At 37.7% G+C, this 17563-nt stretch overlaps 1 protein-coding gene across 1 annotated transcript; it reads right to left on the bottom strand.

Moving 5' to 3' along the window:
- Window positions 1–1707: 1707 nt before the first annotated feature.
- Window positions 1708–15953, bottom strand: slc12a10.1 (solute carrier family 12 member 10, tandem duplicate 1). The gene is made up of 27 exons (XM_026943101.3): window positions 15793–15953; window positions 14643–15004; window positions 13870–14010; window positions 13710–13785; window positions 13501–13596; window positions 13274–13413; window positions 12939–13049; window positions 12728–12839; window positions 12463–12593; window positions 12271–12355; window positions 12000–12157; window positions 11257–11364; window positions 11046–11169; window positions 10595–10696; window positions 8593–8748; window positions 8401–8500; window positions 8187–8298; window positions 7632–7766; window positions 7437–7543; window positions 7247–7329; window positions 7093–7161; window positions 6813–6917; window positions 6549–6660; window positions 6379–6465; window positions 6093–6228; window positions 4642–4709; window positions 1708–3356 (listed from the first exon to the last, which is right to left on the bottom strand). Exons 2-27 carry the CDS (start codon window positions 14979–14981, stop codon window positions 3218–3220), a joined length of 3132 nt encoding a protein of 1043 aa, XP_026798902.2. The 5' UTR covers window positions 14982–15004; window positions 15793–15953; the 3' UTR covers window positions 1708–3217.
- Window positions 15954–17563: the final 1610 nt, after the last annotated feature.

The raw sequence follows: 17563 nt of genomic DNA, 5'->3' as shown, positions 1-17563 counted from the left end.
TCTGAGCTGACAGGAAGTCTAGAGTAACTCAAATAATCACTCTTTACAACCGTGATGAGCAGAAAAGCATCTCAAAGCACAACGCATCAAACCTGGATGGGCTACAAAAGCAGAAGACCACATCAGGCTGGACAGTTGAAGAAAAAGACCAGGTGATTTTTTTATTATTTTTATCTAATCTTAGATGTTTGTGCATTCTGAGATGCGTCTCTTTACATTTGTAAAGAGTAGTTATTTGATTTACCATGGCCTTCATTTCTGCTTGAACCAGGCTGACCATTCTCCTCTGACCTCGCTCATTAACGAGGCATTTTCATCCGTAGAACTGCTGCTCACAGGACTTTTTTTTTTTTTTTTTAATATGAATAAGCTATTTCACATAACAGATGTTTACATACAGGCCACGAGACACAATAATAACTGAATTTACACAAATTAACCAGTTCAAAAGTTTACATACGCCTAATTTTTAATACTGTGTGCTGTTTCCTGGATGATCAATGACTGTTTTTATGTTTTGTGATAGTTGTTCATGAGTCCCTTGTTTGTCCTGAGCAGTTAAACTCCCCACTGTTCTTCAGAAAAATCCTCCAGGTCCTGCACATTTTCTACTTTTCCAGCATCTTCAGCATATTTGACCCCTTTCCAGCAGTGGCTATATGATTTTGAGACCCTTTTCACACTGAGAACAATTGAGTAGCAATTACACAACTATTACAAAAGGTGCAAACATTCACTGATCCTCAAGAAGGCAACACACTTCATTAAGAGCCAGGGGGATGTAAACTTTTGAACAGGATGATCAGTGTTTTGTTAAAATATCTTTTTTTTCCCTTTAGTACTGCCCTTCAGAAGCTACATAAGATATTTACATGTTTCCCAGAAGACAAAATAAGTGTGAAAAGAAGGATCTTAAAATCATATAGCCGCTATTGCAAAGCGGTCAGATATGCAGAAGATGTGCAGGACCTGGAGGATTTTTCTGAAGAGCAGTGGGGAGTTTAACTGCTCAGGATGAACAAAGGACTTCTGGGAAACATGTAAATATCTTATGTAGCTTCTGAAGGGCAGTATCATCCTGTTCATCCTGTTCAAAAGTTTACATCCCCCTGGCTCTTAATGTAGTGTGTTGCCTTCTTGAGGATCAGTGAATGTTTGCACCTTTTGTAATAGTTGTGTATTTGCCCCTCAATTGTTCTCAGTGTGAAAAGATGGGTGTCAAAATCATATAGCCGCTGCTGGAAAGGGGTCAAATATGCTGAAGATGCTGGAAAAGCAGAAAATGTGCAGGACCTGGAGGGTTTTTCTGAGGAACTGTGGGGAGTTTAACTGCTCAGGACAAACAAGGGACTCATGAACAACTATCACAAAACATAAAAACAGTCGTTGATCATCCAGGAAACAGCACACAGTATTAAGAATGAAGAGTATATAAACTTTTGAACTGGTTTAATTGTGTAAATTCAGTTATTATTGTGTCTTGTGGACTATATGTAAACATCTGTTATGTGAAATAGCTAATTCAAGGCAGTATGCAATAAACATCAAGATCAACTGTACATGATTTTCTGCATTGTGCTGCTGCCACATGATTGGCTGATTGGATAACTGCACGAATATGCATGTGTACAGGTGTTTGTAATAAAGTGTATTTGTAGGGGTGGGAAAAAGCAGGTCCTCCATATATATTGCCTGGACCAGGGCCAAACCATTTAAGAGCACATACACAACCCACCAAATTTAAACAGCTGTAACCCGTAATCGAACAGCGACTCATAACACTCTAATGCGATGGTCAATGTTGCATAAATATGTAGTCTTGTTTCTTTTCCTTTGACTTGTGGGACATCTTAGAAAAACTTGCACAAATGAAAGTAATTAATAGCTAAAGACCCTCTGGATATGAGAAAATGTCTGTAATTAGCCATAAAGGTTTCAGTGGGTGTGGAAGCTCTTACCATGAAAACACAGCAGACCAAACCATTTTACGAAATTGGGGAAATATTACCTTATTTGATGAGTTGCATACAATGCACGGGTCATTGTAGTTTATTTCAAATAGACATATTTCACATGGACAGTATCCCGAGCTCAGGATCAGACCACTGCACCACTGTGCTGTCCCGCTGTCAGTTAGATGTAGTAGAGGTGTGGTGTGGAGAATTATAGAAGAATATCATTTGAACTCATTATCACACATTAAGAATATGAATAATATGTGGCACCAAACTGCATCATCTGTTGTTGATTTTTAATATGCAATCATTCTCATTTCATGACAATAACATCTCTTTACATTCTGGAGTAAAATGTATAACAATGACAGTGTTAGACTGTTCCACTCAGTGCTTTGCCCGTGGTGCACCATGACAACATAGCTGAAGGATGTAGTCTTTGGGTTTGATAGAGTCATCGAATCAAATATTTCTTTTTATGCTGCAAACCAAATATATATACATTCAAGAGATCATTAGTTTCCAACTTCAGCATTAATAATACCCGTTTGTGGAGAATCCTCAGCTTGTTAAAGGTGAGTTCAATGCCAAGCCCAAGTGGTCCAAGCTTCACAGATAAAAATGTAATTTACTCAAATGTAGCATGGAATGTTGCTAGTAAATACAAATTATTTCTGCACTTGAATCTTCACGACATAATTAAATTAAGATACCATTCTTATACAATTGCTTATATGCTCAAGTTTCTGAATAAAAAAAAAATTGAAGTAACATTTCTATATTTAAACATTTTTAATATTTAGTACAACAAAGCTTATGAGGTGAAGTTGACAAAAGTCTCATTTTTATAGGTCCTTCATAAATTGATGATGTTTAAGTATTTTTGTTTTTTATTGTTATATTAATTAGTGAAGGTAAAATAAATTGATTATCTGGATGAGTGCATAAGTGCATTAGATTGGAACTAACATTAGCTGCATAGCCACAAATAACTCTCATAATTGAATAACGACTAGAGAAGTGAGGAAATTCTCCATCTAAGCTTTTAGTAGTTTTCCCAAAACAGCTGTCCACTTTCATGCTATCTTTAATGCACATAGAGTTAAACCATCAGTGGCTAAAAGCTTTCTTTGGAAACATACTCAAGGTGTGTTTGTATGAAAGTAGACTTTGGGGGAAAAGCACTAAAAGCTCTGATGGAAGATTTGGTCAAGTCTCAACTGCATAATTTGATCCACCATCATTAGTTGTTTGTTAGTGTGTTACTGGCAGTAGAATGTGAGTACGTTTTTCTGATTCCCTCGTATAAACAGGACGGGACAGTGAAGTCCAAAGCTCAGAGTGTCCAGCCAGGCCATATAGAGAGAACTGGGACAGTCGCTTTGAGGGACAGGTAACGAACTGAGACACACATACAGAGTACGCATTAATTATTTAGTCCAGTAGAAATGCACTTTGCTTTTCTGGTCATTGATGTTTGTTCATAATGTGTGTAATGTAATAAGAGAAATGGAGAAATGAACATCATCAATAATCACATGAAGCTGATTGCGCAAGTTCAGACATGAATTTGCATTGTTTGGTTATGAGCTAAAAATGGAACATGTAAAAGCCTTTTAATATACATTCACCATCCACTTTATTAGGAACACCTGTACACGTGCACACAGTTACCCAATCAGCGAATGTGGCAGCAGCACAATGCAAAAAAAATCATGCAGATACAGGTCAAGAGCTTCAGGCAATGTTTCCATCAAACATCAGAATGAAGAAAAAAGTGTGATTTCAGACACTCTGATCATGGCATGGTTGTTGGTGTCAGATGGGCTGGTTTGAGTATTTCAGAAACTGCTGATCGCCTGGAAATTTCACACACAACAGTCCTAGAGTTTACACAGAATGACTCGAAAAACAAAAAACATTGAGTGAGCGACAGATCTATGGGTGGAAACGCCTTGTTGATAAGAGGGGTCAAAGGAGAATGGCCAGATTGGTTCGAGCTGCCAGGAAGGATATAGTAACTCATATAATCACTATTTATAACCATTGGGAGCAGAAAAACATCTCAGCACGCACAAAACTTCGGACCTTGAGGCGGATGGGCTACAACAGCAGAAGACCACGTTGGGTTGCTGGACAGTTGATGACTAGAAAAAAAATCAGGTGATCTTCAACTGTCTAGTTTGGATGAGCCTCAGATTCTTGTTCTTGGCTGACAGGAGGTTTGATGTGCGTTCTGAGATGCTTTTCTGCTTGCCACAGGTGTCAAGAGTGGCTATTTGAGTTACTATAGACTTCCTGTCAGCTCAAACCAGTCTGGTCATTCTCCTCTGATCTGTCTCATCAACATTGTGTTTCAGCCTGCAGACTCTCCACTCACAGGATATTTTTTGTTTTTTCGCACCATTTTGTATAAACACTACAGACTGTTGTGTGTGAAAATCTCTGAAAGTTTCTGAAATACTCAAACCAGCCCCTCTGGCACAACCAACCATGCCACGGTTAAAGCCACAGATCACACTTTTTCCCCATTCTGATGTTTGATGTGAACGTTAACTGAAGCTCTTGACCTGCATCTGCACAGCTGATTAGATAACGGCACACATAAGCAAGTGTACAGGTGTTCCTAATAAAGTGGATGGTGAGTTTACATTTATTTATGTTTATGGACTGGGTCAATACTCACACCAAGATCAGAGCAGCATGTTTGGAATTCCTCCTAATGATCTCATTCAATCTCACCTTTCTCTCTGACTAAAAGACAAAAAAAAAGAAGCCATTATTCAACAAGGACTAATATGTAGTCAAAAGTTTGTCAAGGGTTGGTCATTTATTACAACATGCTCCTCTGCAATGTTGCCAGCTCTTTTCAGGGCAGAGTAACTAATGCATGCTCAAAAAGTCTTTACAAGTCACCTGCTAGACTGACTTGTACATCAGAACTTTAGGTCTACATGAAGAAGAAGACATTCTAAAGATAAAATCGAGAGTTTTATCTGAATAGGGAAATAATAGATAACTTATTTCTTATGGAAAGAAGTCATCTTCGGTCATGGCACGACAAACTATTTGTTACTTACAAAATACTATAAAATATCTGTCAAGAATGCAGGCAAATGGGTTTGCAGTAAGTAGCTGGGAAATAGACATGAAGACATGAAATGACTACTGATGGAATAACTTGCATTTATTACTTGTAAATATATCCAAGAAGAGTGTTTAAAATGAAGAACAAAGTAGTGAGCAGGTGGGAAAAGTAATGATGAGTGATCAGTTGGGGTGTAACAATACACTCTGGTCATGATTTGATTCTATTCAATTTGATTCACAGAGTAATTTGAACTGAATTTGAAGGAAGAAAAATTATGACTGAAAAGACTGTTTCTGTATAATTAGAAATTGCTGTGAAAGGTTTAATATTGTAAACGAAATGTACAGGTTCATCATATCTTAAAATTTTTTTTTTTATAAATTCTTCCTAAAAATTGATTGATAAACAAAGACCTGGGCAAGATGACTGATTGAAACATAATGAGCTCTGCAGTGACTGAGGCATCATTTTGACTGGAACTAGAGCTCCAAAGTCGGATAAAATGCCCGATGAGAGTGGCTTGGGGTTTGTGTCCTTTCAAAGCTAGTGAAGAGGTTTTTAATTGTTGTAATGTGGTTGTGTAACCCTATAATGTATAATGCATGTCGGTCGTTGTGATCCTTATCTATAGGGCCCAGTGCATGCTCTATATATTTTAACTCTGTAGGTTAGACACGTTGGGACTCTGGTGTTCAAACAGTGCAATTGCATTAGATGCATAATTAATAGAATGATTCCGACGGTGCACATAGTCACATTTTTGTTACAACCCTAGTGATCTGTTGCTGTGAACGTAGGCTTGCACAAGCACAACTTAATCAGGCTTTACACACTGGTGGTGTATCACTTAAACCTGCTCTCTCAACTCGTAGGACGAGCAGCTGTAATGTGAGCAGGAGAGCCATATTGAGTGCAGGACAGTTGTTATCGTTTGCACAAAAAGTCACTAGGTTTGTTGTTGTGCACTTTTTTGAAATAAAGTTTTAAAGGGGTTTTAAAAGTCACTATTTGGCAACACTGCGTTCCTTTATCTGTCACAGACACACCTTCAGCCTGAATGCATCCATCTGTTTATCTGAAACTTTCCATGGACAGGATGTCTTTTGCTGCTGCTCCGAATCCTCTCTCTGCTGCTCCTCTCTGAACATGAACAAGGCAACAGAGTCCTCAAATCGCTTCAAGCTGCAGAAATAAAAACAAAACAATGATTCATTATTTCTGACCATTGACTTCTAAGCATGAAATCTATGAAAATGTTACTTTTCAGAAAGGATTAAATGTGGATTGATGTCTTGGTAAAGTATATTTTGAAGCCTGTGGTAAACAACGTACTTTTTGGAGGAAGGCAACCTTTCAGTGTCTGTCATTACAATGACATCATGGACATCCAAACGAAATCTTCGTAATAAATTCATCATCCTGAGAACAGATACATTACTGGGTATGACAAATGTAACATCTTACTATGGCAGTAAATGAACAATTCACACTAAAAAATATACTCTTTGCGCTCATGCTCCATGGTCTGCAGCTCCCCTATGACAAAAACCCGAACTTTACTTCTCCTCCAGCGCTTCCTTCTAGTTAACAGATATGGCACCAACAGAGTCAGACCTGAGTGAATAGTCAGAGATGAATGTATTTGTAACTAATCATTACGCAACAACCTGGCAAATACCAAATTACCTTTTTACAATTCTTCAAAGAACCATCATTACTATTGCTCCATTTTGTATCATATCCTACATTTATCAGTAATATCTTACCTCCATCATCAGAGATCCAGTACACGTCTATGGTTTTCCGTCCCTGTTTGTTCTGAAAAACCGTTCTGATCTCGTTGTCAATAATGTGGTTTGATTTTTCATCATCTGGCGCAAAGCAAAGCGAAATGTCAAAGCAGACTTACGGCAGAATGATAACATTGTTCATGTCGTGGAATCACAAACATAGTTTTACGTAGCATAATAGTGAATTAACAAGTGAAAAATATATAAATCTTAGTTCAAGGTTCTGGTTTTGCCTCAATTTTGAGAATTTCTTTACCTGATTCTGTTTCTGAATTCTGACTCTGATCTGATTCAATGGTCTCGTTGGCCTCAAAGGCATGGTTTGCTATCAAATAAACAGAATAGTCATTGATCACCAATCTTGTACAAAAAACAAACAAACAAAAACCCTAAAATAGATATACAGTTACCTGCACACTCTAACTCTTCTGCAATGTCAAGTCCATCCATCATTCTGAGAATACACACTCCATAGTTAGAATCAAATGTATCACTGGGAAGTAAAATTGAAAGGCAATATGGTTAAGTCAAATACTTCAACTTTTACTTCATTATCAAAGCAAAACTTTGGGTAGTGTTACCCATGCTGATTTCACTTACTATATAGTGTTAACGTAATCCTCCAAGTTATAAGGACTGCACTCCTTCCAGTTAGTCTTGAACCCCATGACCAGTGTATTAGGCTTGAGTTTTCCCAAACCAGAAGCCTTTAAGGGATTCAAATAATGATTTAAAATGATTAGAATGAAAAAATCTAGCAGTGAGATAAAAAGGCATTTGGTAAAGTTGGCTTACTTGCATGAGATGCCGAGTTCCTTCTCTCAAACTGTTTCCCTTAAACGGTGTGTAGAAGGAGCGGACCTTCCTATTGTTCAGCCATTTTACTAATCTGTCTGTACTGGCTTGGGACGTGACAGACTTATTCTCATCCTGCAGACACAAAAATTACACTTCAAGCCATCTTTTTTGCCCCATTTTTTGTCAGCTAACCCCAATCATACGACAGCTACCAACTGGGGAGGGTGAAGGCTAACGTGCTTCCTCCAAGACACATCAATCCAGCCAACCATTTTTTTCAAACTGCTGCTTGTGCTGCATCACATGGCAGTGTAACACACTCATACCAAAGTGCTGTCTGCCCTCTATCTCATACATGAGCTCACATATGCCAATATTTGTCTAGTATTCCTGTGATTGACAGGGAAAAGAGAAGTAAAGTGACTTGACGCCAAGTATGGTGACCCATACTCGGGATTTGTGCTCTGCATTTAACCCATCCAAGTGCACACGCACGCACGCGCGCGCACAACACCCCCACCCCCCCCCCCAGAGGAGAGTCCTCATTCTCACCATGATAATGTTTCCACAGATCATCAGACTGACATTCTTTGTGAAAGAGCCCACAAAGTCCACTAGAGCTGGACGCAAGTTTGGAGGACCAGTCAAAACCAAACACTGAGGTCTGAAGGAAAGAGAAAAGTAAATATCATTTATAAAAACATTATTAATAAAATAAAAAAAGGGAAGAATGAGTTTGTGATTTAAGAATATTTTTCAGTTTTACCTAAAATTCTTGACATGGTCTTCTACAGTAGCAAGAGAGACTGAATAGGACAGAGCCATGTTGTAGGTACCAGCCTGGACAGACGAGCCCCAATTAACCTCTAGAAGAAACACATGACTATTACATGATTATCTCTTTAATATGACTATTCCATTGATCTAAACTTCATAAGAACTGTCATGAGTTACTCACTTGGTTTCTTGTACATAACATAACCTAATAAAAAGAAGATGATGCCGAAGGTGATAAGAGCAGCCCACCAGGTGAGCAGGAACATCAGCACCACAGAGATAACGGCTCCAAACAGAGCCGTCCAGCGACTGTAGTATTTGAAAGATGGCCTCCACCCTGTGAGTTGCAGGAACAATAGTTTTGCAGTGAGACGCTACATCATGAAACAAGTCTTTATGGGTTTTCCTATGGCTATGACAGGGTAACATTATTTTCCTCCAGGATCACCACATCTGTGATCCACTGTGCTGCTATCAATCAATCAATCAATCAATCAATCAATCAGTCACCATAATTTCAAGCAGGTGTAAATGACAGCATGACATGCATGAACAGTTACTTTGCTAGGTGAAGTTGAGGCAACTATGTAGTGATTTAATCATATTTTTGTATAATTTATACAATATGAATTTGTACTGTCATTAGCCTTTACAGCATCTCTGTTGTTATTACTTTATTACTACAGAGTAAAGGAATTATATCTCAGACCACACCACCTTTGACCACCAGATAAATGTTACTTATACATTATATACTTATATTACTTATACATTATATAACCCAGCTCTGCTGAATTCTCGACTCTGAATGGTCAGAAGGTATTGATTAATTATCTATAACAGCAGCTCTGAGAGTAGTGCTGGCTGTAATTAAAATTAGAGGTTTATATTATTAGTGCCCTCGTTCTAATATGTTATTGTTTCAGTGGCAGCTTATCCATAGGGGCAGGTGGGGTACAGCTCCAACATATGTATCAGCGGTTCAACAAAAGTTAATCTTCATGAAGTCCTCTTTCAAAAATCCATACATTTTAGATTCTGTTGAAATACAAAACATTGACAGATATCAGGCGACGTTCCATTGATTTGGTCACCTTGCTAGATGTTGCACAATCATGGGGCGGTGCTCTCACTGCACCATTTAGCTCTCACAGAGCTATTATTGCATGTAGTGATAAAAACAGGAAGTGCAACAAGTACTATGCTCATTCCGGCTTATTCTATGAGCATTTTCCATGGAGGAGTAGCAGTGGACAGGACAGTTAATGTTAGGGCTGCAAGGGTTTTTCAATGCCACATTGAAATTATATTTTATATTTATAAAGAAAAATGTGTCTTCTTCAAATACCTGAATTTTTTGGGTTCGTTCAAGGTCTTTTGTGTGGTTTTTTGAGATGTAGCTGGGTTAGAAATTTTGCTGAAACCTGGCAACACTGGTTAATGATCTCTCAGGAAACACAGTAGCTGTACAAATGTACGAACTCAAAATGAGCTGCTAGACTGGATGACTATATACCCATTGCAGGATTACTCTAAAAATTCACTAGATAGTAGACTATAGCATAAGTTCAGTGTGATAGATGTGTAAGGTGGACACTCAACTTAATCTTAGACTAATAATAAATCGATTTAAATTTATTTAATCCATGGGGGAATTAGTAGCTCAGTGGTTAAGATGTTGGGCTTCTGCTTAGAAGGTTGAGAGTTCAAATCCCAGCCCCACCAAGCTGCCACCGCTGGGTCCTGAGCAACGCCCCTCAACTGCTCAGGTGTGTATTTATAAAAAAAAAATAGATAATTGTAAGTTGCTCTGGATAAGGGCATCTGCCAAAAGCTATAAATGTAAAAAATGTGTTATTTAACAAGAACAAAGGACTTTGTACTTTCCTGTTTCTCAGTAACATGAACTGCATCTTATCAACTTCAAGAGACAGAAAAATAGAGGCTTGTGAGGGAACCATAATATAAGTGTTTGGTCATAGAGTATTTTTCCTATAACAGCACGCCCTGCTGTGTTTTATTTTTTACATAACAGAAAGATATTAGATTACACATACATTTTTAACAGCCCAATGAGTCATAAACGTCATTTCAGTCATGTTATGCTTCAGGAGGCATTGCATAAAACCAGTCATAACAGTGAGGAGGTTAATGGTTGAAAGCGGTCTGACGTAGCTGCTTACCTGGTGAGTTGGTGATGGAGGCGTGGAAGCAGCTGAAGTTGATGAGAGCGTAGGAGCACAGAAAGAAATTAGAGATGAGAGGAGCGATGACGTTCAACTCGGCTGAAAAAACATATATACATATAAATAAACACGGAAATAGAAAGCAGTAGGAATGGATGAACTGTGTTGTGTAATTGATTAAAAATATGATGAGGAGTAACAGGAAGCATGAGGGCTGAAACGTTTTAAAATAAATAGTGTATCAGTAAATTAACATTCTAAATTTTCTAAAAAATACCGCAGCAAAAAGAATGCTATAAAAAAATGCTATAAATATAAGTTCATATGATAATGTTTATCATCTTTTTTTTTTTTTTTTGAAACAATCACAATTTGGACGTTACGTCTAAACACACATCAATATAGTTTACATCTGAAGTACAGGCTACACCTCCAGTTTTAAACTTACCAATCAGAATGAAGGCCAAAGCAATGAAGTAGGTCAGAATGTATGCACGCAGTGGCTCATTATTTTTCCCATAACCCTTTGCAAAGATGCCTATGTATGGGTATATGTTGTCCCTGCAGAGACACTAATAATAAAACCGATGAGTGTGTACAATCATTTTTAAACTCATATATAGTTTTGATGGTCATAAGTGGCTGGTATTGCATCTTACTTGGAAGACTTTAGGAGCAGAGACCAGGAAGGCAAGAGCTGATGATAAACTGGCTGCAAAAATGCCAGCAGTGATGAGAGGGCCAAAAGCTGACACCATACTGAGCACCTTAAATGTATGAGAAAAATAAAAAACAAACTAAAAATTACAAGCACAGACCTCTCATCTCTATTTTCTCACTCTCTCTTACTATCAAGGTAAATGAAGAATGTTTTGAGTTCGTTGAAATTAGTATATAGGGACCATCAGCTGACCATATTTATCAGGGATGCCACCAAAACGTTTCAGCCAACAATGGTCAGCACAGTACCCCAGCTGCTGGGGACAAAAACTGCTGTTTTTTTCTGTTTTAATTAAGATGTAGACACTAGAAATGTTTACATACACACTTTTTCCTATTATTCGTATTGTTTTTCCAAGAATAGGAATGAAGAATGTGTGCATGTAAACTTTTCTAGTGTCTATGGTAAGCACCAGGTGGTTACCTAAAATCCTGTATATATTCACACTCCAGTTTCTACCTTAGGCAAGTGGTTTGTGAAAGGACTATGTCTGGTTTCTAGTTGATACCACTGACAATTCATCAGGATAGTAGTAAAACTCAAAATATAAACTAGACTGAATATAAACAGAAAGGTTTAGGGTTGAGCTTTTTTAAGGTTGAACCCAGTGATGAAACCTGTAGATGTCTTTGAATAATCACAGCAAGTTGACTAGCAGACATCAATAGAGAAAATCAATACCTGAAAGTTGTTGGCCAGGCCAAAGGAGCAGGACTGACTCTGCTCGCACATTGTAAAGTTCCAACCCAGCTTGCATCCTAAACCCTCACAAGGCTCGGAGAAATTCACTGGCAAACTGTCATTCAGGTTTCCAGAGGCATCACGCACCACACATGCCCCTGACAGAATGAGAGCCAAATGAAAGTAGGAGAGAATGAATGAAAGAAAAAAATGCCAAAGCTGCAACATGGACATTTGAGCCAGTGCTTTACTCTATTCACTAAACACTCACCTACAGTTACAGTTATTGCTAAATAGCTCATGGTTGTCCAAAAGATGGCCATTAGTGTTCCTTTGGGAATAGCAGTCTCAGGATCCTGGAAAAAAAAAAAAAAACACCACCAATACATGTTAGTAACTTACATACCTGAGTCCAGCACTACACACTGCTTCAGTGTTGCTTAAAATGCCAGTGTGCTGTTACCTTCAGATCTCCAGAGATATTGGCACCTGCCAAAATGCCAATTGCAGAAGGGAAAAAGATGGCGAACATCTGGAAGAAATCTCCCTGTGGCTCTCTCCACTTAGGAAGTAAGTTGTCCACAAAGATCTCATCTGAAAAGTAGCGTATCTCAGAATAAATAATGAGCAAAACTCTTGGCCAACAAAAACCCAGTTTTCCCTGTTTGAGAAAGCTAGACCTGATGGATTGAAATCTTATGAGAGATTTTAGAGTTGTGGATACCCACATCTGTAGCTGAAGAAGCCCATTGACTGCTTCTCTGGAGTGGCTGGTATCACAGTGCCCACAAAATAGTTAATGAAGGTCACAATCAACACAAGGAAGAATATAATCTGAGTCTGGAAAATTTTGAGAAATTATAACATCATAAAGAGGAAAGTCTAAGCAAATAGATACAAAATAAAGTGAAAACTGATGATTTGAAGAGAAGCATTCACCTTTGACTCCCATTCCATTCCAGCCAAGGAGATCAGCAAAAGACAAGTGACTGTGATTGCACCTATTATACGCACATCATTGATCTCATCCACAATGACAGCATTATATTTCTGTGTTTGAAAAATCAGAAGGCAAATGTCACGAAGAACATAGACAATAAAACATTTGGGTTAATTAGCAATTAAATTTATTTCTTCCTGTTTGGATGATGTATTTTTATACTATGATTGGGTAACACTGATGATGATTGGGTAACACTGCCATGATGGCCATAAAGAAAATGGTGACTATTTTTATGTATCCTTGATATCATTTTTTTTTTATTATTTCTTACAATGAGAAGATCTCGGACAGTCTCTGCAAATCCCACAGTGTTGAGTGCACAGCCAAGAGCATTGGCGAAAGAGAACACCATACCAATGGGACCCCCCAATTCAGGGCCCAAGGTGCGTGAAATCATAAAGTAGGCACCACCTATAATGGCCAGGGTATAATTAAATGCAATTAAAACCTGTAACATTTGAATTTTGGAGTGAATCTTTTTTTGGCTTTGCCACTCACCAGAGGAGACTCTCCCATTGGTGGAAATAGCCGACACTGATAATGAAGTGACTGAGGTTACCAGTACAGACATGAAGATGATAACCCAAGTGGCAACTGCAGGAGGAATGGTTAGAATATGAGTCCTTATGAGGAGTACTGCACTGAATAAGAAACATTTCACATGCATTACTATCTCGTCTACAGGAAATCACTTTATTTTGTCTTACGGATTCCTGCCTGAGCTGTAATCCAAGGCACTCTCAGGAACAGAATTACTCCCCAGATATTCAGCATACATCGAATCTGCAAAAAAACCAGCAATAAATGAATGAATGGAAACATAATAATGCAGACATAATAATGTTATCATGTGTGCATCACCCTCACCATGACACCTGTGACCCAGCCAAAGCGGACTGGTTGGGTGGTCTTCCCTTTAGTACTGTTCTGCTGCTTCTCTTCCTGCTCTTGGATCACAGAGTGGCTTTCTCTTCTTAAGTCTCCCATATTACTACTTGCTTCATAATCCTGTAACACACACATTCACACATGTACATACATTATATTCATTTTAGCACACACACACATATATATATATATATATATATTTTACAACTAGGCAACTGTTGGCTAATTCACTCCACTCATAGTTCTTGTGTTGAAAGTTGGTTAAGGTAAAGAGTAGGTGCACCCCTAGAATAGAGAGAATAGAGTAAACTTTTATGATATTGCATTGTTTTGTGCCCAAACTGCTTATAATTTTATTGGAAAAAAAACAGACGAAACTGGAGAATTCACTTTTGTTTTATAATTGACTTATTAATCTTAAAACATTAGTCAGTAACTTCAGTGAAACCCATAGATACGTAAATAGAAACGCTATATCCTTTTGATAATTAGGGGACCTTAACTTCTTGAAGAGTTTCTACGTGGAACCCTATGAGATGGCAACACTCTGTTGTGAATTTCTACAAGGAACCTTTACAGATTCCCCAAAGAGACAAACCAGAGAATTCTTCATGCTTCTGGATTTAACCTTTTTCCCCCCTAAGAGTGTAGTTCTAAGAGTAAGGAATGTAAGTCTGGACCTATCAATGGATCTTGGGGGTTTAAGGGGTCAATCAGAAAAGCTGAAATGTAGTAGGTGAAATGTTACTTACTTCGGAAACCTTGCGGAGAATCTCCAGTGATGGTCTGCTACGTTGTTGCCGACCTATGGAGTTGGTGTAAAACTCAAGATGAGGCACTGCGTCCACGGTGCTGTAAATGGACGGTCGTTGGCAGTCCTGCCTTGAAGTCTGGTGTTCAGATGCCTGTCTGGGGGTTTCCCATTCCATGCTGATGCTAATTTCACTACTAGTTCCACTAGCCTGAATTGCTCCAGCAGTATCCTCTTCCTGCCTCGGGTATTGTCGTGGCACCTCTTCAGTAAAAGAAAAGGGATGTGGAGGCAAGCCGTTTAGATCCATCTGTTTGCGTTTGGAGACAAAGTGCCCCATTGATGTGTGTAATAAACTGTACGCTTCAAGAAAGAAATAACAGTCAGACAATTAGGATCAAGTGATATATGCAGTCGTAAACAAAACTGTTTAATCATATTATAAAACTGTTTAATCATTTTTGCTAGTGTTTCATTTTACTTTACAAAGATCCCTGCATGTAAATCATTATTCCTGTTATAACAGATGAATCACAAGCTCATCAAAGTATTTTTCCCTACGCGTGTCATCATCACATAATTCACTGGCGTGTCAGGTAGGATATGCAGCATGAGATCCATTAGTACATTTTTCCTCAGCTGATAAGGCTCTGTTGAGTCTGTGAGTCATTTACACAGTAATTTTAAAAAGATAAGTGATGTTTAAATAGACATCGCTCTTTGTAAATACTTCACAAACTGGTGGGAGAAAAGAAGTTTATGAAGCAAACTAAAAATGTGCTCTATGACTTACATTTCAAATACAAACACATTAAATGATTAAATTATTTTTTATTCCCTTTGAATGCAGATCAGTTTTATTTATCTTGCTGTGCAAAAACATAGTGACACCCAGAGACAAAGAATATGTGCTTGGAACCATGCCAAAGCAAGGTCATTTAATTAAAATATAGCTTTAGAATAAATGAATAAAACAAGACAGCAAGTAACTGAGCCAAATTGATTAGATAGCTATGGGTAGATTGAAATCTAACTGATGTGTGTATTTAGTAAATAATTTGAAGATAAAAACATAAACAACGTACAACAACCGAAACAGCAAACTACCTATTAATATTTTCCACCCCTGGAAAGAAAGCATCATGTCTTACCTTAGTATGAATGAGGTTCAGTAGAGTATGCTTTTGATCTGTTCTGTATAGCTTTTTGTCTATTTAAAATGTTTCTAATTAGTTCTTCGTTTTCATGGTTATTTTTTCTTTTTTGAATAGTTCTCTAAATCTATCTCAAGTTTTCTAACTCTCATCTCTCCAGATGTTTACTTTTATACTATAGCTTATAATTACACTCCTCCCCTATATGTGGGTTGGGCTAGCGCATGGTGGAGTCCTCCATTAATGACAAAAAGGATTATATCCATAACATTTTCTCTTTTCTTCCTTTTCTTGTTCTTCTTGTTCTTCTTGTTCTTCTTCATTAAAATGATGACGATGATGTTGATGATGATGATGCTGATGATGATCAGCATGCAGACTTTGCATAATTTCAGATTATCATAATATCACTCTAGTTTAACAATCTAAGTTAAATGACATTTACATATTTTTGGCTACACTCAAAACAGGCGGAAAGACTTCTGTTTTGTGTTGGACATCTGGTTTGTGTTGGAAAACAGGACTTAATATTTCACTCCCACTTCCTTCAGTCGATATGCTTCTTAACACCTGGGTTAGATTCTTGCTTAACACTTACATTCAATCATTAACCTCATTAAAACAACAAAGGTTAGATGAGTAAATCATCTTGAAACGCTATAAACTGTCACAAAACGGTATTGTACCACTTTGTTTTGTCTTTTTCTGGCTCTGCAAGAAGGAAACAGGAGTTACAAATAATTATGATCTTATATTTATTGGTAAGACCGTAATGAAACTTTAAATATTAAAAGCATTAAAACTTATATATACTACAATGATTATACTGAAATTAAAATAAATAATAATATAAAGTGTGAGTTAGGATTATATAAAGAACTCTGAAACCTTTGATGTTAGATGGCAGTAGAAGTTCTCAATGTTTATGATAAGACTGTTCATACCATTCATTTTCTTTTCTATCCAATATCAAGGAATATGAAGATTAGTATCTTGATACAAGTCATCTTGTTCATATAAAATAAATAATTCAAGAATTTATTATTATTATTATTATTATTATTATTATTATTATTATTATTAGGGGGCCAAGCACTGAAGGTGCATAGGCACCCTATTGTTATTCTACCTTTTCTTCTTCTTCTTTCGCTTCTTCTTCTTCTGGCTAGGGTGTCTGTGGCAGCCCATAGAACCGTATGGTAAAAAGTTGTGAAATTTGGCACACTGATTGGGGAGGGTCTAAGGAACATTCTGACCAAATTTGGGCCAAGACCTGCCAACGCTGTAGCGCCACCATGGGGTCAAACTTGGACCTAATTTGGAAATACATTTATGGTCATAACTTTTGAAACGTGTGTCCAAAATGTAAAAGCCATCCCTGGATTCCCTGGGTTCAGACGAGTTCAACACACCCTATGAAGTCAATTTCTGCCTAGTAGATTTTCCGCCATCTTGGACTTTGTCAAAAACTGTTTTTTCACTACTCCTCCTACAGGTTTTAACCAATCATCATCAAATTTGGCAAATGTCATCATCAGAGCAAGCCTCACAAAAATTGTTTGGAGAATTTTGATTACTCCAAACAGTTTGACTGTAATGGGCTAACGAATCTGACAGAGAAGCCGCCAAACAGGAAGTGAGGCTGTATCTCAGCAACAACTTTGCGTGCTGACACATTACTTGGTAGGCATCTTCAGGACCATGAACTGAGGCTATGCAACAAATTTCATCCCAGTGCCACTTACTGCTCAAAAGTATCAATAACAAG

Source organism: Pangasianodon hypophthalmus, chromosome 28 (assembly GCF_027358585.1).
Source record: "Pangasianodon hypophthalmus isolate fPanHyp1 chromosome 28, fPanHyp1.pri, whole genome shotgun sequence".
In the NCBI taxonomy this organism is placed as follows: domain Eukaryota; kingdom Metazoa; phylum Chordata; class Actinopteri; order Siluriformes; family Pangasiidae; genus Pangasianodon; species Pangasianodon hypophthalmus.
This window is presented reverse-complemented; position numbering and strand designations above follow the sequence as displayed.